This window comes from Condylostylus longicornis, unplaced genomic scaffold, assembly GCF_029603195.1.
Source record: "Condylostylus longicornis isolate FDR11 unplaced genomic scaffold, ASM2960319v2 ptg000081l, whole genome shotgun sequence".
In the NCBI taxonomy this organism is placed as follows: domain Eukaryota; kingdom Metazoa; phylum Arthropoda; class Insecta; order Diptera; family Dolichopodidae; genus Condylostylus; species Condylostylus longicornis.
This window is the reverse complement of record NW_026578049.1, coordinates 2,491,047-2,515,824: the sequence shown is the minus strand read 5'-3', so window position 1 is coordinate 2,515,824 and position 24,778 is coordinate 2,491,047. Positions and strand designations below refer to the sequence as shown.

Sequence of the window (24,778 nt, the reverse complement as noted above, 5' to 3'; positions counted from 1 at the left end):
ACAAACATAATAAAATTTTATATGTAGATAAAATTTTCATGCTATGATGGCTCTCAATAAAAAGAGATTCATTAGCATCTCTTAAAAATTAATTCAGAGAGGAATTTATTATTATTTTGTTGAATAGAATAGAATAAAAATATGCGTTGTGTTGGTTTGTGTTGTCTTGCGTTTTTATTCTTATCTTATTGTTTGTTTGTTTGTTATTTTCAACAGTTTTTCTTTATTCTTGTTTGTATTTAAAATTATTTTTCTTGGTTTTGTTTTATTTTTTTTTCCTTTTGTTTTCTTTCTTACATTCTGTCATCATTAGTTTTCTAAAAGGACAAAGATAAAGTTATTATTGATGATGATGTTGGTGATGATATTGATGATAATTGGTGATACTGATATTGATAAATATTTAAAATCAGTTTATAAAATTATACTTGTAAATGTGAACAAAAATTATAATACAAACAAAAAAAAATTGAAGTATTTTGACTTGAGATTTCAGAGAAAAATAAATTTAATAATTGTTGTGTTATTAAATGTAAGAGTACACTACACATAATAATTTAATTAAAATAATTAACAAGCTTTCTTAACTACAACTACCTGATGATGTAAACAAAGCATATAATATTAAAAACCTAGTTTTACTTTTATCAAAGGTATTATAATAGCCGCCTATTGTAACTTACTTTTATTTTATAAAATATTAAAACTAGTTCACAATAGAATTCTTTGTTTTATTAGGATTCCTCTCAGGAACACATACCCGGAACAGCACAGTACCTATTTTTAAAAAGTCCTCAATCAAAAGTTATAAACATGTAAATGGCTATATTTACATTAATATATAAATATATAGTTTGTTTTATTAAAGCCTTGATTAATTAATTATTTAAAAGTTACTTGATTTCTTTGCAATAAAAACAAAATAGCAGACAAAATACTGACAAAATTACTACACACAATGATTATAATTACAATTCAAAAAAAAATGAATTACTAAAATTTTAAACTTAAAAGTTAAATATTCTAAAAAAAATATAAATAATGCAAAAATCAAAAGTATTGCATAAAGTTGAAAAATTCCAATCAACTGGTCAATTCGTAATGGTTTTTGTTTCTGTAATTTACTGTTACGATCATAATCACTTCTTAAATCAACATATAACTCTTCCCATTTTTTTATAAAGCCCATATACATATATTTTTGAACTTCATAATCAATAGCTCTTTTTAAAAATGAATTTTTTTCTAAATATATACACAAATTATTTGTTAAAACTTTTTCTGGTACTTCAACTAAATTACTAATAATATTCTTATATTCCTTTTTAAAATAACTAAAATATTCACGTGGGCATAATATTGCAATATGAATATAATTATCATCATCATCATGATCATCTTCATAATCATCGTCATTTATAAGCAATTCTTGAAAAGTTTCTAATTCGGATACATTCAAAATATTTGTATAATATTTTATATATGGTACTTTAACTAGCATATCTTGAACGGATGTTGATGCATAAATTTTATAATTTTTATATAAAACTTCATTAATTGTTAATGGTATAGTTTTCATTTGATCCATTCTAATGAAATTATAAAGTGCTGCTTGATAAGCATTTCTTAAAACAAAACTTGTACATATCCAAAATATTAATATTGAACGAGCGAAATTAAAACGAGGCTGTGGTATTACAATTCCACCTAAAAATGAACTTAACATATTTAAAATTGGTATTTGATTTTTATGACCAAAAACAAAATTTCGAATTTTAATTTTACGTCTTTCTATTATTATTATTATAAGAATCCCAATGATTATCATTGAAATTAATGTTAACCATGTATTAAGTGTGAATGGAAATTGAAGTCTTTCAATTGATGAATATTTTTCTCCAGCTTGTATTATTAATACTAAAGATGATGCATAATATGAATGACTAAATGAAAAATATTTTGAACGAGATCGTCCCAAATGTAGTCGTCCAATTGCAATTTGAATATCACCATCCTGCAGCTATATAAAGAAAATAATAAAAATATAAATAATAATAATAATTTCGGAATAAGGAATGACTTACAATTTTAAAAGCTCCTGTTGTTGTATCATTTGCAAAAACATAACTTTTAACATTATCTTCTAAAATGAATGGTTCTATTTCAAAATTTAATGCTTTTGATATTTGTTTTATAATTTCTCCTTCAAATCCTTTTATAGTAATATTATTTCCATTTATAGATTTTTTTATAAATAAATATGGTGGATCATTTGCCAAGAAAATTCTTATTTTACATTGATGCATATTCATTGCTTTAATTGGAAAAGTTTTCTTTATTGAAGTTTCATTAAATAAGAATCGTTCACCATTATATCTGTTAATAATAATAGGGAACACACGTTCACAATAAAATTTTGTGTAGGGAAAAAATGTATAAATTAAAATATCATTCTCCAATGGTTCCATAATAATATTAACATTAATAATATTCATATTATTAAAATTTTCCAATATTCTAACAATTTCATTATAATAATGAGAATGCAAATTACGAAAATAAATTAAAAAATATGAATCATAACTGTATTTGCTGAGAATTTTCGTATTAATTTTACTGAAAGAAAAAAAAAAAGATGTAAGAAATTTTGTTATAAATTTTAAATAACTAAAATAATTTAATCAGATGCGATAGAGGATGTGGGTCGGTATTTTTAAAATTTTATTTGGAAAGTGTTCTATTCGTTCTGCTTTAAATTTCAAAAAAAATTAAATATAAAAGCAATATTTTGAATATCAAGAAATTATAACTTTTAATTTAGAAATTTTAATAAATTTTTAATTAAAATATTAATTTTTTTTTTTTTTTTTTTTTTTTTTTTTTTCCTTCTTCACTCCTAGGAGGAGTATAGGGCTAGTGCATGATATCTATCATGCCCTAGTTTCTATAGTCATAGAGAGTTAGCTAGGTAGGTGACTAGCCTGCCGTAGTTTTATTTATATTAATTATTTGAGGTTATTAATATTTACTGTTTATTTTTCTTAGTTTTTAGTATCGAATATTATGAATATTTGAAAATTACTTGTTTAATATTTATTAGTATTGCATATTAAGTTATATAATATTGAATATAATTTTTATAGTGACCTGACCGGGGTTTGAACCCGAGACCCTTCGGTTAAAGGGCCGGTGCCATAACCACTGCACCAATGATCAGATAAAAATATTAATTATAGGCTGTTTTAAATATTATGCATAGTTTTTGCAAGCTGTTTAAACGTTTATTGCACTTTACTAAACAAATAGCACTGCAAGTTGATAGCAGCTAAACTACACCACTCCATATAAAAATCGGCAGCTGAGACGAGTAATTATGCATATTTACTTCGAAACTTGAAATTTAAATTTTTGAATACTCCTATTCAAATAAGCAAGTTTTGCGAAAAGCTAGACTAAAGTTTTGTACATAACACTCAAAACAACTCTGTAATAGCAGATAGTAGTTTAAAGTGATTTGTAAATATAATGTTGTTTGGTATACAAATCCTATATTAAATAAGAACAAAAACTATAATTTACAAGTTTGAATAACAAGGATATTCGCAAAACATTTATTCTCCAAATTAAAATCTAAAATCATTATCCGTATTGAATATATGTTTACACGTATATTCTACTACTCAATACTACTCTCAATGAACCCTTCATATAGGACATAGGCTGATGCAGTAGAAAATATTATACATTTCTAATACAATACCTACGGTATGTTGCAATTTTTCTCAAACACAGTTCAATTGCATATACCACCGGTTGTATTACAGTGCTATTACTATTTAGACTGAACATTTTTTTGAATTGTAAATTTCGACTGAACACATTGAATTTTTGAACATTTTTGTAATGTAAGTCCTGAATATTTTATATAGATTTAACTGAAAGACATTTAAAGTATGAAACAGAATATCAAAATTTTAAAGTGATCTGAATGAGCATAGTTTCGGACGTTCGAATAAAATTGCACGTACACTCTTTTACTGTATTTATACATAATTAAATATATTGATATAATTTCTATTAATAATAATATTCTTTATCAATATTAATAAATTAACGATTCAATAATAAATTAAATATTAAAATTATTATCTTTTTATATAATTACAATAATATTAAAAATATTTACCGAAATACATCAAATGAATCAATTGCAATTAAAATTAAATTATGTGAAAAATCCTCATCCATATTATATGAAATTTCTTTGAAATTTTCTAATGTGTCAATACGTACTGTAATAAATTCTAATGAAATCAAAATATTATTTATAACATCAAATTCATTATTTTCACTTTTTATATTTTCAAAACCACTAATTATATATAAATTAGATGTTGTTTGATTTAAAAAATCTTCTACAATCACTTTAATTGGTTTAATTATTCCTGGATAATCTGTCATCTTGATATTATCATCTATTAAATTTGTTTTTGTTAATGTTAATTTCAATGATGATGACAATCTAATTAAATATTGCTGAATTGCAAAATTTATTAAAAATTTAAATATGCAAAATAACATTTTCTATATTCAATTATTAAAATATGAAAAATCCTTTTATATAAATTTGTATAATATTTATCCGTCTACTATTTATATAGGTATCCTTATATTTAATTATAATTGTGAATATTTGATTTTAAAGAAATCTACATTAAGTTTAAATTTAATTTAAAGAAATAGTGAATATATATTATGTAATTATTTAAAATGTTATAATATTTAATGCATAATTTTATACACGTACATTATACTGATATTAAATTAATTAAAAGGTGTTATTTTAATAGTATAAATTTTAATGTATACAATTATTTTTGAATATTATTCTAAATGATGTTTTTATGTTTTTGAATAGAATTAAATATAAAAAGAAATTATTTTAAAACTCCTTTTATTATGATAGCCAATAATCTTTATAATGGAAACATTTTTTTGTGTTGATATGCTAATTTGACTTAAAGGTTATTATTTAAATGATATATATGTATATACATTAATGAAGATGGTAAATTCAAATTCAAATTAAGTACATAACATTGAAGAAAAATATATATATATATATATTAAATTAACTTCTGACAGCTTCTCACCATAAACGCTCGCAATTTTATTTTTCTTTTTCAGTAGTATAACAATATAAATAAGACTTATTTATCGAGCTCCTTTCAGTTATGTGCAGCACTTTTATCCCAAATCTATATAATAACTTTCCACATATCCCAACCTAAGTTAAAAAAATTTTGAAGAATAGTTTATTCCGATAAAATGGCTCTTATATTTTTACAATATTTGGACTTTACAGATTAATTTTTTCAGTTCTGCATAAAAAAAGATAAGATTCAATTCAAAAACTATTCTGAATTTTGATTCAAATGTAAATGTTATACATTTTTATAATAATTTAAGATGCCTATATTTTGAATTATTTAATCAAACCGATTAAATGAGTACCCGTAATAATCTTTATACTCAATCTTTGAACTTTCAAAGATAATTAACATTCAAAATAAAAATAAATAACAAAAAATCATTGATATTAAAAAAAATTAATGAAAAAAAAAAAAAGAAACAGAAAATAATTATTTATTTTCAGTTCCTTTAACTCATTCTATTACAAAGAATAAAAGCATATTTATATCACAAAAAGGATAATAATTAAAAATTATTAAAAAATTTTCAAAGTATTGGTATGCAATTAACAGAAAGAGTTATTAAACATTTCGAATAATAATTAGCTCCCCAATATAAAGAAAATAATTTGTTTGTCATTTACTGAATTAATTTGTTTTTAAAAGAAGAGACAAGAAAGATAAAGTACGAGTAACAAGCTTCGGTAACTCAAAAAATATACCCCGCCAATTTGAAACAATTAACAATGAACTTAAAACAGATGCGACATCTGTATTTGCGATTTGAAAACTCAAATATTTAAGACGACAATTCTTAATATTTCACATTTCAATATTTTTTTATTAAATTAATTTTAAATTGTACAAATTGCGATAAGTATTTTTTTTTTCTAAAACTCATTGTCATGTTATGTAACGAAAATAAGAACTTAAAATCAAATCTGCTAAATGCATTTTAAATGACATTTAATTCATGAGATGCCTGCAGTATACCGGAGGAAACGTTTAATTCCAATATAGCTCTTTCAATTTTTTGGCTGTAACAGTAATAATATAGTTATAATAATGATATATTTAATAGTACGATAATTGGAACTTGAATAAAAAATTTTCAACAGTGTTTTTAATGCAAATTATTCTCTTTCAAATTATACTTAAAAATTGTATAGGCAAAAAAATATGCTCATCAAAATAATTATTAAAAGTGCGTAATGCCGTTACTAAAACTCGTTTCATCGAGTATAATATAGTATCGTATACGGTATCGATAACCTCTTATATATGCCTTGAACACAATTTCTTAGAAACTCTTTTATATATTTTTATTACCACCTCTCATAATATAAGAAAAGGAATTTTTCTGCCACTTAAGATTTATATTTCGTAAAATACATAGAGCAATTAATTAATAAAATTTCAATTTAGTATTTGCATGTTATTTACGCAAATGCTATCATTTGAATAGAGTAGTTCGCATATTATGCGTTAAAATGTATTTTATAATTATAAAAATTTAATTTTAGAAAATATTATACAGAAATTATAATCAATATAATCAACATTAAATACTGATAATAAATTTCTTTAACTCACAAATTGCTGTTGGTAACTTTTCATGATTTAAGTCTATTCGAAAATGCAATATGAATGTAATTATTGGCATTGCTCTCATAATAGTGTTGAAATAAGTTTATTATGTAATATTGTAAATAATGTGTGTTACTGATCTTTAATGTAAATATCCAATGTATGTAATTAACTTTTTAAATTTTATTAACAAAATTTCTTAAATTATTTTATATTAAAAAAATTCTTAAATTATTTTATGAAATTTATAAATAAAATTCATATTACAAAATGCAAATATTTTATCAAGGCTGCCAGTCGTATTAAAAAAAAAATGATATTTTATTTTTATTCAGTTTTTTTGTTTAAGATTTTTCTTTTATTTAAACCATAGACAAGAAAATAAATATAGGTACGTACAAGTACAATTTGAGATTTTTCTTAAAATTATTTTCTGCTATTCTAAACACAATTTAAAATTAAATAATTTAAAAATATTTAAAATATCTTTATATAATATTTAATTCATTTCCATATACATGATTATATTTCAAATAATTAATATATTTTTATATTATATACCTTAATATATATAAATCTAATTAATCCTATGCAGTGTATTCAAACAAGAAAAATATTTAAGAAGAGGCTAACCAATATTTTTGTCCAAGTAAGCAAACTTTTTTATATTTAATCTTAATTTATTATAATATACATACATATATAAGATAAAATATGTTACATACGATAATATAGAATCTACATATATACTTGAGAATAATGAATGACTTGTGGGTTAAAATTCTTATGTAATGAATGAATCAAATGTGACATATACGACCACTTGTTTCATCCCAAATTATGTACATACATATCTATATCTTTTATCATATAATATTAATATATATACCTTTATTATGTAATTCTATTTTAAAATAAGACATTATAATTTATTTGTTAAGCAAATTCTCATAATGATAGTCTATTGTTGAAAAATAATTTAAATAGAAGAATATAATCTGTAGTAAAGCACGAAACTTTATTATTTCGTCTGTCACAACTTAAATCAGATAATATTTTTCTTTAATTAATGAAATTCTAGCTAGCTTAAACAATTTATACAAAATATTTAAAATTTAAATGAATTATGAAAAATTGCATATATTTCGGGGGTTTTTTTGCAATAAATTTGAAAATAAAAATAGTTAGCTAATTTTATATGAAATAAAATTTTGTTCAATCCTTTTATAATTTTATAAAATTTATAAAAATCTAAAGTTATTCGAAAATCTAATAATTTTAAATTCATAATTTAAAAAAAATATTTAAAACAAAAAATCTTAAAAATTATTCCAAAAATCTAAACATAATAAAATTTGAATTGGGTCAAAAATGTGAAGCTAAACATTGTTTTCTTAACAAATTGAGAACAAATTACAACATAAATATTTTGGTAGAAACCATACAATTGAATTTACGATTAAAAATTTCCTTCTAATACACTTTTGTCTTCTTATAATTTGAATTCTTATGTATGTACTTTAAGTACCGACACACACATATTTAGTTGTAATTAATGAATAAAAAAAAAATTAGATTTTTCTTGGTTTTTTTTTTTTTATTTTTTGCATATACTCCAAGTTAATCATGTTAGAACGACTTTTGATAACTTAATAGCATCATCTTTCATATTAAATTTGTATGTCTATGCAATATAATGAATGAATTTTTGTATGTAATAGGCGTTAAGAGGAAAATATAAAAAACAGAAGAGATAACCATAAATATATGTATATTTAGATAAAAAATTAAATATATTAATAAGATACTTATATCTTTAAGATGAATGAATATGTTGTGCATATTTTACTGAAATATTTATATGCAAAGAATCTCTAATAATAATGACATAAAAGAGAAAAAATAATAAAAAAAAATTTTAAATTTAATCGTATAACAACTTTAAGATACTTGTATATAAAATCACATAATATACAATAAATTGCTGATAAATAATATGGAATATTCGGAAAATGTACAACAGAGGGTTATTCTATAAAGAGTGCTATATTATAAACCTTTGTTACATTGTACCTCTTTAGCACGCTGAGAAAGTTATTTACATTATTGAAAATGATAAGTTTTACTCTAGAATGTTTTAACATCTCTAGAATGTTTTAGCATCATCTTCTTTTAACATCACGTTTTATGGCTTGTTCTGAACCATAAGCAACTTAGAAGGAATTTTATTAAAACAAAAATTAGAAATCTGTCCATTTATTGCGATGAAATAATTAAAAAGATTAAAATAGGTACAAAATCAAAATATACTGCCATGCCAATAAAAGATTTTGAAATATACAAAATCAACAAATAGATTACATCTCTTGAATAGTTCATTCAAAGTATCTTGGTCAGCCTTTCATTTTCTTTCAAATAGAAAATTAAAATTTTAAAAATATGCGATTATAACAGGAGTTTCGAAAAATTTTCTAAAAAAAAATGTGTCTGGGGACTTGTTAACCTTTAACATTTACATTTTTAGTAAAAATTTTTTTAAATAAACCATGCCGTACGTATAAAATTGCATTGTTAATAAAACCACCTTACATATAAGAGACAATGAATTTTCGTTTTTAAATTTAAACTGTTACAAGGAGGTACTTACAGCACATAGAGCTTAATATTTTTGCTTTTTTTTTTTTTAAACATTTCTTAAAATTTCTTGCATTATAAATGGCAAACGATTTTTATTATATTCTAAATTTAAATGTTATTTTTAAACAATATAAAATTAAATTTAAAGTTGTTGCACAAACATACAACAATAATACTCAAGCATATATTCAATGTAATATGAAAAAAATTTCCATACTATAAGATTAATAATATAAAAATAAAGAAAATATACATAACTATATATATATATATACATATACATGTATGTATAATAAAAAAAAAAAAAAAAGAGTTTCAATATTATTCCAATGGGAAACATTCTCGTATTTAAGATCCTCAAAGAAAAGAGCAAAAAAAAAAATAATAAATTTATTCGATTGTACACTAATGAGATGTTAAGTAATATTTAGATTCAAGGGCAGACACATATACACATAAACATTTATTATATATTATATTCTCATTTTATAAATTTGCTGTATTTACATAAAATAATTTCATGATATCTACATAATTATATAAGGATAAGGATATAATTAATCAACACAAGAACAACAAGAAAAAAAAGTATAAGAAAATAAAAAGAAAAATAAGAAAATATATTATTATGTAGGTTTTAAAAAGAAGGCGGATAAATGGAATAAGAAAAGTGAGAGAAAAAGAAAATTTTATGATGATATAAGAAATTAATATTTGAAATTTATCGCATTCATTTAAAATGTTAAAATGTTCTTTAAGAACATATTACACATCTTATATACTTATATACATACGTTAAAAATATATTAAATGTATTACAGTATTTCGTCATAAGAACATCATTAAACACGCATTACCATTCAAATAATGGTGGAAGAGCACATTATTATAACTGTAATATGTACGTATTTTATTTAGAAAATGATTAACTTACTTAAAAATTATGCAAAAAAATTGATAATGTTGAATAATTTAAAAAAAAAAAAATATAAGAAATTCTAAATATAAAATTCAAAAATAATCGTATCAAATTGATTTTCATAAATCCTTCTACAAGCTAAATTTAGTAAAAATTATAATTAATAAAATAAATAAGTTTTCAATTTCTTACTATCACTAAATTCAGATAAAATTAAATAATTTGTAAAGCACGCATGAACTAGTGTCTACTTAAATGATTTTTATTAGCACACATGTTTCATAATTATTCCATACATTTCGGATGAAAAAATAATTTAAGAAAATTTTAACATATTAATGAACGAATTCGGCAAATAATCAAGTTCACTGAGATAAATAATAATATTTTATTGATGACCAGGTATTTACCTTTATGAAAATTTGAAAAAGCCTACAGCTTCGAAACAATAAGATGTAAGAAGAATTAATATTAAAAAAAAAAAAAGGAAGTAAGAAGAACATTTTGAAAAAAATTATTCATAAATGTGATGAAGGTTAAAGAGAAAAAAGAAATGTCAAAATTTTAACAAAAAGACGATTTTAAGATAATAGCAAATTTCAATAGCAAATTTGATATGTTAATAATTGCTTATATAAGTAAGTCTATGTTCACGATTGAAAAAGCAAATTGCTATTTTTTTGTGTTTGCGGAATTTAAAAAATCTTTGTCATTTCCTAACAATAATTTGTCAAAAAAAAAATTATTTTTATGATTTTACGATATCTATATGATTTTATAAGTATTCATAAGGTATCTTATACATTTAAAAGTGGAAAATTTAGTTAAAATGACAGAGGGGCGGACGGATCGAAAAATACCTAGAGAACACATACATTTCCCTTAAGTTCTGTATTGCATTAAATTTCTTAATTCGACTTAATTATATATAAATTTCTAAATAGGATTGAAATATGGTATTGCTTTACCTTATAATATATAGTTCATTATATAAAATTCAAACTTCCTTAAATACAAAAACACATACACATTTATTACGAACTAATTTTGATAACCAAAAATAATTATTTTTTAGAATTAATACTTCAATGGAATTATTATAATTTATTTAAAAGGTCTGAGTTTTATTGAAAATTCAAACTAGATATATTTTGTTTATGATAATTATTACAGACCCATAGTTTAATTTAATATAAGCTATATGATTTATTTTAATATAAATTATACTTATTCGTTAGCTCGAGCCTTGTGATAAACTATAAATTTACCTCGACTATAAATAATATTATTCTAAATTCAGAATAAAATATAAAAGAAGTAGCTATATTTTCATATTCTCATAAAAAAAAACTTAAATATTTCAATTGTATATAATATATTAAATAATATTAGTGGGATCCGTGCAATATATAGTTCAAAAATAATTATTACCCAATAAACCAATTAAATAATATCTAACCAAAAAATCTATATTTGATTATTTTAATGGATAATGGTGATTAGTGAAATAAAGGTGACAATACATATTAGAGTATTTAGCTTTCAAATAAGAGCGTTACATGAATATCATACTGCATTCATATAATATGCATTATTTACATATATTTACACAATATTTACATTAATGTATATCACCACAAGTAACTCTCATCATATAGCTTATGAAAACATTTTTAAATTATTATCTGACGGTACTAATTTTGAGCACAAAAAAAAAAACAGTAAAATACACCAGGGATAAACATTCTATTGTCTGCGGACCAAGGAACACATTATAATGTAGAATTACAATTGATTTCAGATATACTAAAAATTTTATTTTGATATCCATATATGTTACAGGCAGTATTTTCAATATTTTAAATTTAACAAATTTAGTTTGGAAATTGCGGGAAAAGCTTGAAAATAGTATTAATCTTACTCCATGATATCAACATATTGAACATCACCTCCCACAAAGCTATGACAGCGTTTAAAACCATTGGATTTTCATTACCATTTAGATGCTCCTTTCAACATATCACTTTATTTGAAAACCATACATTAGCGTCAAAATTTCAATATCTATTAAATTTCATTAAAGAGAAGTTTTAAAAAATTTTCATTCAAATATACGTTTGTCATGAAAGCCTCTCTTGACCTTAACATACAGCAAAAAAAGTTTCAGATCCCTTTCTCTATACAATTTCCATATTAAAATCAAAAAATAAATAAAGTTGGGTCAAACCAATGGTTTGTATTGTAGCACTTTTCCATTCAACAAGTGAAAATTCTGCTTTCAAATACAGTCTATGTATACCTATCACACTATTAAAATTATTTTCATTCATATACAAAACTATTTCTAGGATTGCATATATTTAGGATGAACGATTTATGCAGTCTTTTAAATAAAGCAAAAATTAATATAAAGTGGGGTTAACATAATGCTCGATTTTAAGGGTTAATTGTGTGAGTTAAGAAAAATAATTATATTTTTTAATGTCATGGAATTTACCGTTAGCTTTTTGTTTTTATAGAAATTTGAAAAAGCTTGCAGTTTCAGAAATATAAGGTGTCAAAAATTCAAATTTTACAAATTTCAAGAGGCGATAACTTGAGAGGGGTGGAGATGGAAAAAAATTTTCTTCTAACGAAATGAAGAACTATTTGTTAGTGTCTAAAAGTCCCTAAAATTTCAAGCTTCTACAGGCTGGGGTCTAGAAGAAAAACGAAATCAAAATTTGGAAAAAAAATACTTTAGATAACGGTAAATTTTAACTGCCATTTTGTTTTTCTAAAGTTTAACTATAGTATAACTTCTAGAGGGGGGGAGATAGGTAAAAATTTTGTTCTACGAAAATAAGTTTCTAGTAAAGATCTATGTACGTATAAAATTTCAGCTTTCTATCTTCAAGGGTGTAGAAGTTTTGTAAACAGACACACGTACAGACGGACGGACGGACAGAGTGAAACTAATAAGCACTTTTTTTCAAAATTTTTTTGGAAAAGTGCTAAAAAAGATTATGGAATATTTTCCTATAGAATTTTGGCTTAAACTTATACACAGAGCTATTATCTTATTACAATTAATTAAAAATATGAATATTGGGTGGATTATATTTCCGCATATTCCACATAATAGTCTCTATTAAAACAATTTATCAAGCTTTTACAATTGTAAAATTTCTTGCATAACACGGATTGTAAACTAGTTAAATATCAAATCTAGATTGTGCGAAAGTCTAAAATTTAGTTATAATCTCCACATCAATAACAAAACAACATTTCCTACGTATAAATTACGACAATTGTAATATAAAATCTTATTCTTTTTATTAACCAAAAATACTATGAAACATGATTTTTATTAACTAGAATTGCTAAGTTCTTAACTAATTTTATTAGTGTTCCAGTTAAAATATATACAAAACCATTATTAAAAATGAACCTTTCCCAATAAATCACCTAGAACCGGGTCATGCCTGTTTTTCAAAATGCAAAGCTACAATCAAGCAAATCCTTTAAAAATCACCCTACAATTAATAACGTTCATAGTATTGTAATATTGGTATTCAGTTTTTGTTAAAAAATTCTATTCCTTGCTCTACATATAACCTTACCCCTTACAGTGACTTTTGGATTTTAAGAAATTCAATTTATTTATTAAATTCATGTAACACAAGTTATCAACATTAAAACGTAAAAATTATCAAAAAAAAATGTTATGTTAAAAATTTTTATTGTTTTACTCTTTAAATATTAATTGGACAAACTATCATTAGCCAATATTACAACCACTGAATTGTAATATAGAAACAAAAATTTTTTAATTCATGCAATTATTAAAAGCACGTCTATAATTTTTTAATGAAACTAAAAAATGATATTCGTTTATAAAATTTTAGTATGAAATTATTTGCCATTAAAGTTAATCCAGCAATATTATTTTTTCCTATATATTGCAATTCTATTTATAAAAACGATAATTACAATTGAAAATATTGATGAATTTTTTTTTACAATAAAATTAATTGTTTATTTTTTATTAATATTTTATTACCTTTATAGTTTTATTTTAAAAAATGTTACGAAAACTTCTTATATATTTATTAATTATTATTTTATTTTCAATACTAGTTGATGGTGGAAATAATTCAAAAATTATAAATTTAAATAAATTTAGAAATGATAATTTACAAACAAAATTATCAAATGCAATATTAAAAATTATTTATGAGTTTTATATAAAACAATCTGCACCAATTAATTTTATATTTTCAAAAAATGAAAATAATTCAAATGAAAATTTTTATCATAGTGAAATTTTAAATGAAATTTTTTTAAATTCAATTAAGATTGAAATAAATTTTTCATATCGTATTGAAATTATTGATAATATTATAAAAAAATATGATTATAATAAGAATAATAATGATGATAATAATAATGGCAATAAAATTATTGAACGAAATTATGCAATATTTTTATTAAAAGATATTAATGATTTTTTAATATTAAAAAATTATCTAATACATGATATATTTAATCCATATGGTTATTATATAATAATATTTACATATGAATATAATAATAATGAAAATAAAAATGATCATATGAAATTAATATTTCGTAATTTTTTTAATAATTTTTATACAAATGTCAATATTTTAATACCAAATAAATATTTAAATACAATTGATTTATATACATATTACCCATATGCTGAAAATTATTGTAATTCTGTATTTCCAATATTAATAAATCGTTTTAAAAATTTAAATTTTGAAAATAAATTAATAGTATTTCCAAAAAAAATTCATCAATATAATGGTTGTCCATTAAATTGTATTTTATTTAATTTTCCACCATATGTTTTTGTAAATAATAATGGCAAAGATATATATGGAATTGATATTGAAATAATAAACGAATTATCAAAACGTATTAATTTTACAATAAATATAATTGATAGTAAAATACGTGGTACGGTATTTTTAAATGGTACAGCAATTGGAAGTTTTAAATATGTAAGTTCTTAAACATATATTAAAACCTTATTTCACATTATTTATTATGACAGTAATATAACTTTCAAAATACATGTACATAATATATAAAAGTTCATTCTCTTTATTTAATAATTATTTTATAAGCTTACAAAAGATGAAGCCGGAGATTTTACAATTGGAGGGCATGGTCATTCATCGTTAAGATTGAAATATTTTTCATTTAGTATGAATTATGATCAAACTGTTTTAGCTCTTGCCATCCCTAGTGCAAAACCATATACACCACTGGAAAAATTATATTTGCCATTTAAATATAAACTATGGGGAATGATAATTGGAATATTGTGTGCCAGTTTCATTTTATTTACATTACGTAATATTTGGAAAAAATATTTTTATAAAAAAAAATTTCAACCGAAATCCCAATCACCATATTTTAATATGATACGTTTATTTTTTGGTAATTCTATGACAAAATTACCAAAATCAAATTTTTCAAGGTCAATCATTATAATATGGATATTTGGATCATTAATAATTGATAGTGCATATCAAGGAGCATTATTTCATTTTTTGAAAGGAAAATTTAATAAAAAAAATGTTAATACACTTCAAGAAGCTTTGAAACAATATGATGATATTTATATTCAACCGAGTTTAATTCAATTTTTGAGAAATTTAAAGCCATTTAAGTATATAAAAATCAATATAATAAAAATATAAAATTAATTACATACATATTTTTTTTTATTTTATAGATACAATTTAATTAACAATACTGATGATTTGCAATATTTATATAGAAAAATTATTGAACCAAACTCAAAAATTTCTGTTTTAGATACAAAAAAGCTAGTAGATTTTTTTAATAGCAGAAACTATAGAAATGGTCTTATATATGTTATACCGGAATTAGTATTTAATTTCCCAGTAACAATATTTTTTAAAAAAAATTCCTTCTTAAAATATCCTTTTGATAACATATTGCACAGACTGTCATCAAGTGGATTGATTTCATATTGGTCAAAGAAATATGTTAACATTACAAATATATTTGTATCACATCGATACGAATTACATGCTGTGAAAAAAATGGATTTTGAAATTTTTGCAGGACTTTTTGAAATATGTGAATATTTTTGGTTTATTTCGTTTTTAATACTCTTCCTTGAAATTATATCAAAAAAATCTAAATTTTTGAAAGCAATATTTGATTTAACTGTTGAATAATTCAGCACAAAATACAATATTTTCTTTAATTTAAATTGTAGACTACATAATTGTAAATATTAAAAAACTACATACTTAACTGATTCAAAATAAAAAATTTCAAAATTTTGTTAAAATATTATAAGTATTTATTATTTCTTGTTAACGTAAAAGACCGCTTATTATTAATATGTACATGTAAAACTTTTCCTTTTATTTTACTCATATGAATAGAAACGAATATATGTATATGTTTTGGTAATCACAGACATAATAAGGTAAATAAAAAAATTTTTCTATGTCAACGGAAAATGAAATAATTTTTAAATTCAAAATTATGGTGAACGAAATATAAAAAACTAAATAAAGTAAAATCCGCGTGGTAACGTGTATCATATCACATTTTAAAATAAAATAATTTTATTTACTTTTCAACTTCTTAACGTCAAAAAAAATTGGTTTTCACCGCATTTTGAAGTGATTTTACCAGAACTTATTTTATGTACGAACATCTATAAATTTTGATTTAAAATAGAGTTGGGTCAAACCAATGGTTTGTATTGTAGCACTTTTCCCTTCAACAAGTGAAAATTCTGCTTTTAAATACAGTCTATGTATAGCTATCACACTATTAAAATTATTTTCATTCATATACAAAACTATTTCTAGGATTGCATATATTTACGATGACGCATATATGCAGTCTTTGAAATAAAGCAAAAAAGGGGTTAACATAATGCTCGATTTTAAGGGTTAATTGTGTGAGTTAAGAAAAATAATTATATTTTTTAATTTCATGGAATTTACCGTTAGCTTTTTGCGTTTATAAAAATTTGGAAAAGCTTGCGGTTTCGGAAATATAAGGTGTCAAAAATTCAAATTTTACGAATTTCAAGAGGTGATAACTTGAGAGGGGGTGGAGATGGAAAAAAATTTTTTTCTAACGAAATGAACTATTTGTTAATGTCTAAAAGCTCCTAAAATTTCAAGCTTCTACAGGCTGGGGTCTAGAAGAAAAACGACATCAAAAATTTGGAAAAAAAGGACTTTAGATAACGGTAAATTTGAACGGCCATTTTGTTTTTCTAAAGTTTAACTATAGTATATCGCGCTAGGGGAAGCAAGCCACCGCCTTTCTGCGTTTACAAAATTTCAAAAATGGTTATGGTTTCATTGCAACAAATATTTAAAAAAGGCCATTTTTAGGGTTTTGGGGGGGTATAACTTCCAGAGGGGGGGAGATAGGTAAAAATTTTGTTCTACGGAAATAAGTTTCTAGTGAAGATCTATGTACGTATTAAATTTCAGCTTTCTATCTTGAAGGGTGTAGAAGTTTTGTAAACAAAAAAAGTGTCCACGGACGGACGGACGGACGGACGGACAGAGTGAAACTAATAAGCACTTTTTTCAAAAATTTTTTTGGAAAAGTGCTAAAAAAAGTACAAAATTTTATAATTAATTTTAAATATGAATACGTCGCATAATTGCAATGAATTAAATTGTGATACACGAGGATGGAAAAATGAAAATCTTCACATAAAATCAAACTAACACAAAACGACAAAAACTAATGACGCAACGAAATTTGTAGAAAATTTTTTATTTTTACGCAACGGTAATACTTATACTTTAAATTCGATTTTTCAATTTTTTACTTTTTGTATGTCAAAGTCAAAACAAAAGTATACTTGGTATGTCAAAACAAAAATCAGAAGCCTTCTGATTTACCTTTACCTCGAATCTGTAAACGGAAATATCATTTGGGTTTTATTTACATTGTAATTTTTTATTACCTAAAACGTGTGATTGTAGAAAACTTCATAATTATAGTTATAATTTGAAAATCATTAAACTATGTTATGTCCTGAGGTTTGGAAATTTGATTATCCAAAAAATAATATGTTTTTGGAAATCGGCCGTTTATCAAAAAAATCGGATCAATTCTTAGAAAAACTTATTTGTAAACATCCATTTAATCAAACTGTAAGTAAAAAATTGCTTAAGAAACAAATTTAAAGCAAGAATAGTATGAACTTTTTTTAAGCAATGTTTTCCATAAAATTAAAAAAAAAATAAACCAATTTAGCACCAAAATATACAATTGTCAAAATGATAGTGAATGCGCTTGTCCATTAGATTTTTACAAATCCAAAAATAACTCAAACTTTTCACTGAAATTTCATATTTATAAAATATTAGATTTAAAAAAAAAAAATTTATATTCAGTTTTCAGTTGTAATAGCCGAAGAGAATTCAGATAATATACCAGAAAAAATTTTATCTCATTTAAATGGATCATTTTACTATATAGTAAACGATATAAAACTTACCGATTTAATTAGGAAGGACTTTATAGAGGCATTTGTAAAAAGAGGTACGTCCACTAAAACCTATTTATATACATAGATATAGCATGTACAATAATTGTGTAACAAGTTATTGTTGTACCAAAAAAAATTTAAGTAAACAACGCAATTTTAATTAGGAAAGTTCACCGCTCTAAACTTGGTCGAATTCAATGAAATTGATGATATTTTTGCTGTAAGACCAGACGGAAAATTGATTTTAATAATAAATAAAGATTTATATCAATCAATAGGACTTGACGGTCGAGTTCATAGCAGTTTTACAAGAAGGAAAGATCGTTTCGGTAAATATAAAGAAATATCAATTTTTAAACATTAGGTAGATAGGTATATTTATAGTTGATACAAAATTTTTTTCGTTATTACAATGGGAATGATTATGTTCCTATATAATTATAATTAAAATGGTTCCGGGATAGTTACCTGATACTTTTTTGTGGACGTTGAAACTAAAATAAATTGGAAAAATTCTTTATTACAACCATAGTGGCGATTATATGTTAAACTTCAACAATTTAAAAACTTATTTGAATAGAGAATTTTTTATAGGTTAAAAAGTATTCTATTTAATATGGCAAAATTAAAACAACCGGATACACTGCAAAATTTGGCTATGAATGCGGTTATTGTTTGGTTATGCAAAACAGGGCAAAATTTAATGACGAAAATAGCTTGGGTGGCAAGAACAGATGCACAAAAAAGTTCCGAATACCTAAAGGAAAGTGTTAATATGATACACAAGCTATTTTTATACAACATACCCTGCTATTTGTTCGACAATTTAAGTAAAGTCGTTTTTAAAAAATTACCTATACTTATTGATAATATTAAAAGGAAATTAAAAATGCATGCATCGATGAGTGAATTCTTGATTCACGTAAATGTAGCCGTTTCTTTGGGTCAAATAATAATATCACCACATTTACACTTTCTTAATTTTGAAGAAATGCCAAAAATGATGCGACACTTGTTTTACATGAGACTTAAAGACCTACCCGGTTTAGTTTACTTGAATTTGTCAACTTTATCTGGTGGTTGGAAAACAGAAGATATGGAACCTATTGTATTAAATGGAATAGTTGATATGAAAAATCTGCATACTTTAATTTTAACTTATGATTGCACGGACAATATTTTGAAAATTTTGGAGACCTCTTGCCCAAGAATTCAAGTTTTGGGTAAAAAAATATGCTCTTTTTTTTTCAAATATTTCAAATAATTTTTACTATGTTGTAGATATTTCGTCATCTAAAATGATTGGAAATAACAGTATAAAATATCTTTTGGAATTACATCATTTAAAGAAAGTGCAACTTTATCGCACTTCAATAACAATTGAGGGTTATATCAGACTTTTAACTAAAATGCCTCAACTGGAAAATATTGGACGTTATGATGCAATTGGAACATGCCTAGAATATATCGATATGACTTATGAAAATTTAGATGAAAAACCAATAATTAAATTAAAAGTATTTGAAAGTCACTATGTTGTTTCTAAGCATATAAAACTTTTGGCTAAATGGTGTCCAGATATTGAATTAGTTTGTTTATTTCATAATCCACTTCTAAATGATTTAATGGGATTAATTGCAATAAATAAATTAAGTGATTTAAGATTACTTTCATGTAATTTTTTCCAGGATCATGTACGTGATGTTTTAGAAGTTAAGGGCTGTAATTTAACATATTTACATTTGGAACATGTTGAAGAAATCGACATTAACGCTCTAATGTGTATTAGCCAATATTGTCCTGATTTAAATACGTTAATAATTTATAATTGTGAACTAATAGACGGGCCTCTGAAATATTTCAGGAAACAAGTTCCCCCATTTATGAATTTGAAAAATCTAACCATAGCTGCATCATGCACCTTGCAACATTTAGAATTTCTTTTAATGAACTGTTTTAAAATCAAATTTATTCATATTGGTACAATGGTGCCGACAAATGATGAAATTTTTGATAAAATTTTAGCTAACAACCCAATGGAATATTTAGAAGAATTGCATATAATTTATTCAACTGGCTTAACTGTTTCAACAGCTTACAAATTACTTGAAACCTGTGAAAATTTAAAAGTTTTAAATGAAATGGAAAGTTGGACTAGGGTTCAAGAACAAGAACTAGAAAATTTTAGAATATTTTTAAAAATACGAAATTATAACATAGACACAAGACCCTCAACGTGGAAACCCCAGATTAGAGAAGAAAATATATAAAACATTAGAAAATACTACTAAATTAAAGCCTAAACTAAAAATTATAACTGAAAAGAATGTTTAATGGAAATTTTTTTATGTTTAGCAGAAAATTTTAATTTTTATATTTTGTAGTGACAAATTATAATTGAAAACGCTTAATAAAATTTATTTATTAAATTTGTTTGCATATTTACTTAACACTGTCTTTTTTGATTTTATTTCAGTTATCGAAATTGATTTAAAAACTATACAATTTAATAAAAAATCTTACCAGAGAATCAAATTAGCTTTATCTAACGAAGTTTTTCAAGAAATTAATATAAAAATGTACATTACGTGGGAGCCTCCTCAAAATAATATATGTAGATCCTCGTTAGCAAAATATTTTCATGATTTAGGCAGACAAATGGAATTCGTTCAACCAAAAATTAGAGTACGTAATAAAGTTAACTTAAAGTTTCCAAAATTTTCAATAGACACAATTGATAAAAGCGATTTAACCATACAAGATTTCATTGAATGCCTTAGTATGGTTATTATGGCTTGTGACGACATCAACACACAGGAACTATCTAACATATTTAATGATGAAACCGAAAATATTCCTAGTATCAAAGCTATCAATTGTAAGGGATATTTTGAAAGCGGGTCTATATGGAATATGGTACAAATAATAAGGTAATTGTTATTTAAACAAAATTACAGAAATTAAAATACATACATATGTATGTATATACATACCTTCTAATTCAATATTAAGTTTAAAAAATATTTGGAATTTTTTAATTTTGTTAATTTTGTTTAATTTTAAATACATATAAGTGTTCTCATTATAAGGAAAAAAACAATTTGTGTGAAACACTTCTTGACTCATTTAATTTATTTAAAATATTAAAGTTAAAATTATTTTACTAGAAACTATTTCTAAAACTTTCAATCTTTCTCTATTGTGGAGAAAAAAGCGAATCATACAAAAAAAAAATTTTATTTTTTTTTAAAACGAAAGCAAAGGAGGCAATCTAATGTTTAAATATGGCCTTTGAGGAATTTCGAAAATATTAAAAACAAAGCGACAAATAGTTTTATATGTACATATCGTAAAATATATATGTATATGTATATTAGTTAATAAATTTTGTTTACAATAAATATAATATGATTTCTTCTATCTTAATTTTATATACATTCATACAAATAACAATAGATTTTTCCTACAAAAATATTAACAAAAACCTACTTTTTTATCTAGAAATATATTGGATACAAAAGAAAATGTGAAATGGATTGCTTTAAATATAAATGGATTTCACGAATCACCATGCAATTTTTATAATACTGACCATTGTTACACACACAATGGTGATAATGATTATTTATTAGTATTTTACAGCGATGGAAAATTTTTGTTGCATAAAAATACCTGTTCAAATAAAATAAAGAAATAACATTTTTTTTTATAAAAAAAAATATTGTATAATTTTTTACATTTACGTATTTGTTTTAACCAGGGCATTTGAAAACATCTCAAAAATTTTTGTAAATTTTTTAGTAGCTACATGCTTCGTATGCATATTTTAATTACGACCATCTCTTTCAATACTCTTCTGATATTTTTAAAATCTGTGCCCAGTTTCTTGAAGTATTAGAGTAGGATAGTTGTTGCATTTAGGTTTACAAAAAAAATTTTATTTAAGAAAGAACACTTACGTGATTGCAATGACAAATTCTCAAAATATTTTGTGAAAAAATAAGAAAATATGTAAAATATTAAGGGAAGGCATGTAAAAACACTAGCTATCACAGCAAAAGTTGTAAAATCTGCTTCTCTTTTACAACACTTTAATGTCTTCGACCAGAGGGATCGTGTTCGATTCATCTAAAACGAAATACACATATGTTCGGATTTAATTTGAAATATCTTGTTGTAAAAGGCATTTTTTTGTTATTGCGAATGATACCTGCTTAAATTTTAACTTACATCGTCCCGAATATCAAAGCATATGTGATCTTTATGTTTTTTCACAAATTCTTCATTATAATAAAAGTTTGCTTTATCATAATCTGCCGCACAATTTTCGCATACATTTGAATCCCAGTGACTACTAATACAATTTTTCAAATCATCTAATTTCTTAAACATAATTTTGGTTTCATTTGAGTTAGTTGTAGTATTATCTAAAAAGCATCCTAAAAAAATGTATATAAATATAATTTGTGATGTACATAAGAATGTAACTTCTCTAAATGTATAAAAATAGTTAACTCTTTTTTTTCAAATAACTTTACCAAAACAAGCAGCTTTGTTCCATAAGTTTTCAAAGTGATTATGATTATCTAAAATCACATTTAAACGATCTTGGTCGATATATTTTTCTCGACATTTTACAGTTTTATTAGCCTCTTTAAATTCAGCTTTCATTAATGCATCAAAATTTTCCGTCAAATTCTGGTAATATGAAGCACAGTTAAAACAGAACGTCACTGGTACTGCGTTATGCATTGAACATCTGAGGAAATTTTCCAAAGTATCGCCATATACGTTTAACAACTCAGCACAAGAATTTGGTTCCGCGAAAAATCTCTAGAAATAAATGTCTTCTTAAAGAAAATAGGTACAATATTTATACATTTACAAAAATTTACCTTCACATTTAAGAGTAAAATCTCAAAAAACAAAATTTTTAAAAACATTTTAACATAGTATGTATACGTAATATTTAAATTATTTCTTTGTTTAGTATTTATAAGTTAATTGTCATTTAGTAAAATAATCAGTGACTAAAAGATAATTCATTTTTGATAAAAAATTACTCATTACTAAAAACAAAACATTTGCAGGGCTGTACAAGGTACAAAGCATACATACTACATAATCATTATTGGGAGAAAATAAACTACCGGGTGATTATTGAACCATAGAAACTTGAAAAATTTTATAAAAATTTCGATTAATAAAACCTTTTGTCAAATCACTAATATGAAAACTTAAACGAATTAAATTTTCCTAATTAAATTAAAAACCAAATCAATGATCAAATTGGTTAAGATATTGAAAATAAGTTTTACAACTTAAACATTCAATCCAAAAACAAAACCATTTACGTACTTGGATATTGAAGGATCATTCCGTATATATATAACGTAGTTGCTTGTTCATGTAAATATATATGTATTAAAAAATATATATATCACATAAAAAAAAACAATATAAATCTACATGTAGTTTTAAAACATTATTTTTTTATTTTAGCAATGGTGCTCTTTCTCGTTAACATTGTGAGCTCTGTATGTATATAAATGTATAAAAACCTTAAAAATTTTAATAAAATAAAATTTGCCATTATGTAAGAAACGAAAAGGCGACCACGGCAACACCACTAATTATGTCGGTATCAACCAGCTGAAAGAACATCAGCTGTTAATGTGAAAAATTTAAATAATGCATATACGTACAAATTATTACGTCAGTCAAAATGGTATCTATGAAAGTGTTTCATATGAGAAATTTTTCATATTGCCCTAAAAAATGATACATGTTTTTGGAAAACGGAATTGTAATGACTTTCCACATTCTCGAAACCTCTTTTAATTTTATTTAAATTTTATCAAACTTAATAACAAGAACACAATTTCTTGAAATTGTTCGATTAAAATTAATAATAATGGAAAT

At 23.3% G+C, this 24,778-nt stretch overlaps 5 protein-coding genes across 8 annotated transcripts; 3 read left to right on the top strand and 2 right to left on the bottom strand.

The window, feature by feature from the left end:
- Positions 1–317: 317 nt before the first annotated feature.
- LOC129613308 (uncharacterized) lies at positions 318–4,248 on the bottom strand. Its single transcript, XM_055527309.1, has 6 exons — positions 4,187–4,248; positions 2,252–2,376; positions 2,085–2,203; positions 1,348–2,020; positions 1,064–1,245; positions 318–386 (listed from the first exon to the last, which is right to left on the bottom strand). The coding sequence occupies exons 1-6, from the start codon at positions 4,246–4,248 to the stop codon at positions 318–320; spliced, it is 1,230 nt and encodes a 409-aa protein (XP_055383284.1).
- A 10,763-nt stretch (positions 4,249–15,011) lies between these two features.
- LOC129613307 (uncharacterized) lies at positions 15,012–15,908 on the top strand (the record flags this gene model as incomplete). Its single annotated transcript, XM_055527308.1, has 2 exons — positions 15,012–15,080; positions 15,471–15,908. Coding segments are annotated over 2 exons (507 nt in total), but the record flags the coding sequence as incomplete, so codon positions are not given.
- A 2,301-nt stretch (positions 15,909–18,209) lies between these two features.
- LOC129613126 (F-box/LRR-repeat protein 2-like) lies at positions 18,210–21,300 on the top strand. 4 transcript variants are annotated; one of them, XM_055527072.1, is made up of 5 exons: positions 18,211–18,518; positions 18,762–18,909; positions 19,021–19,185; positions 19,451–20,079; positions 20,138–21,300. In XM_055527072.1, exons 4-5 carry the CDS (start codon positions 19,473–19,475, stop codon positions 21,124–21,126), a joined length of 1,596 nt encoding a protein of 531 aa, XP_055383047.1. In that variant the 5' UTR covers positions 18,211–18,518; positions 18,762–18,909; positions 19,021–19,185; positions 19,451–19,472; the 3' UTR covers positions 21,127–21,300. The 4 variants fall into 4 exon arrangements, with proteins under 4 accessions (XP_055383048.1, XP_055383047.1, XP_055383046.1 ...); XM_055527071.1 differs by having other exon boundaries at positions 18,212–18,518; positions 19,321–20,079; XM_055527070.1 differs by having other exon boundaries at positions 18,212–18,518; positions 19,241–20,079.
- Positions 18,390–19,220, top strand: LOC129613306 (ribonuclease P protein subunit p40-like). Its single transcript, XM_055527307.1, has 3 exons — positions 18,390–18,518; positions 18,762–18,909; positions 19,021–19,220. Exons 1-3 carry the CDS (start codon positions 18,390–18,392, stop codon positions 19,218–19,220), a joined length of 477 nt encoding a protein of 158 aa, XP_055383282.1.
- Positions 21,301–22,361: 1,061 nt separating the features above from the next.
- LOC129613128 (osteopetrosis-associated transmembrane protein 1-like) lies at positions 22,362–23,902 on the bottom strand. Its single transcript, XM_055527074.1, has 6 exons — positions 23,752–23,902; positions 23,395–23,689; positions 23,087–23,295; positions 22,816–22,984; positions 22,594–22,741; positions 22,362–22,528 (listed from the first exon to the last, which is right to left on the bottom strand). Exons 1-5 carry the CDS (start codon positions 23,797–23,799, stop codon positions 22,722–22,724), a joined length of 741 nt encoding a protein of 246 aa, XP_055383049.1. The 5' UTR covers positions 23,800–23,902; the 3' UTR covers positions 22,362–22,528; positions 22,594–22,721.
- Positions 23,903–24,778: the final 876 nt, after the last annotated feature.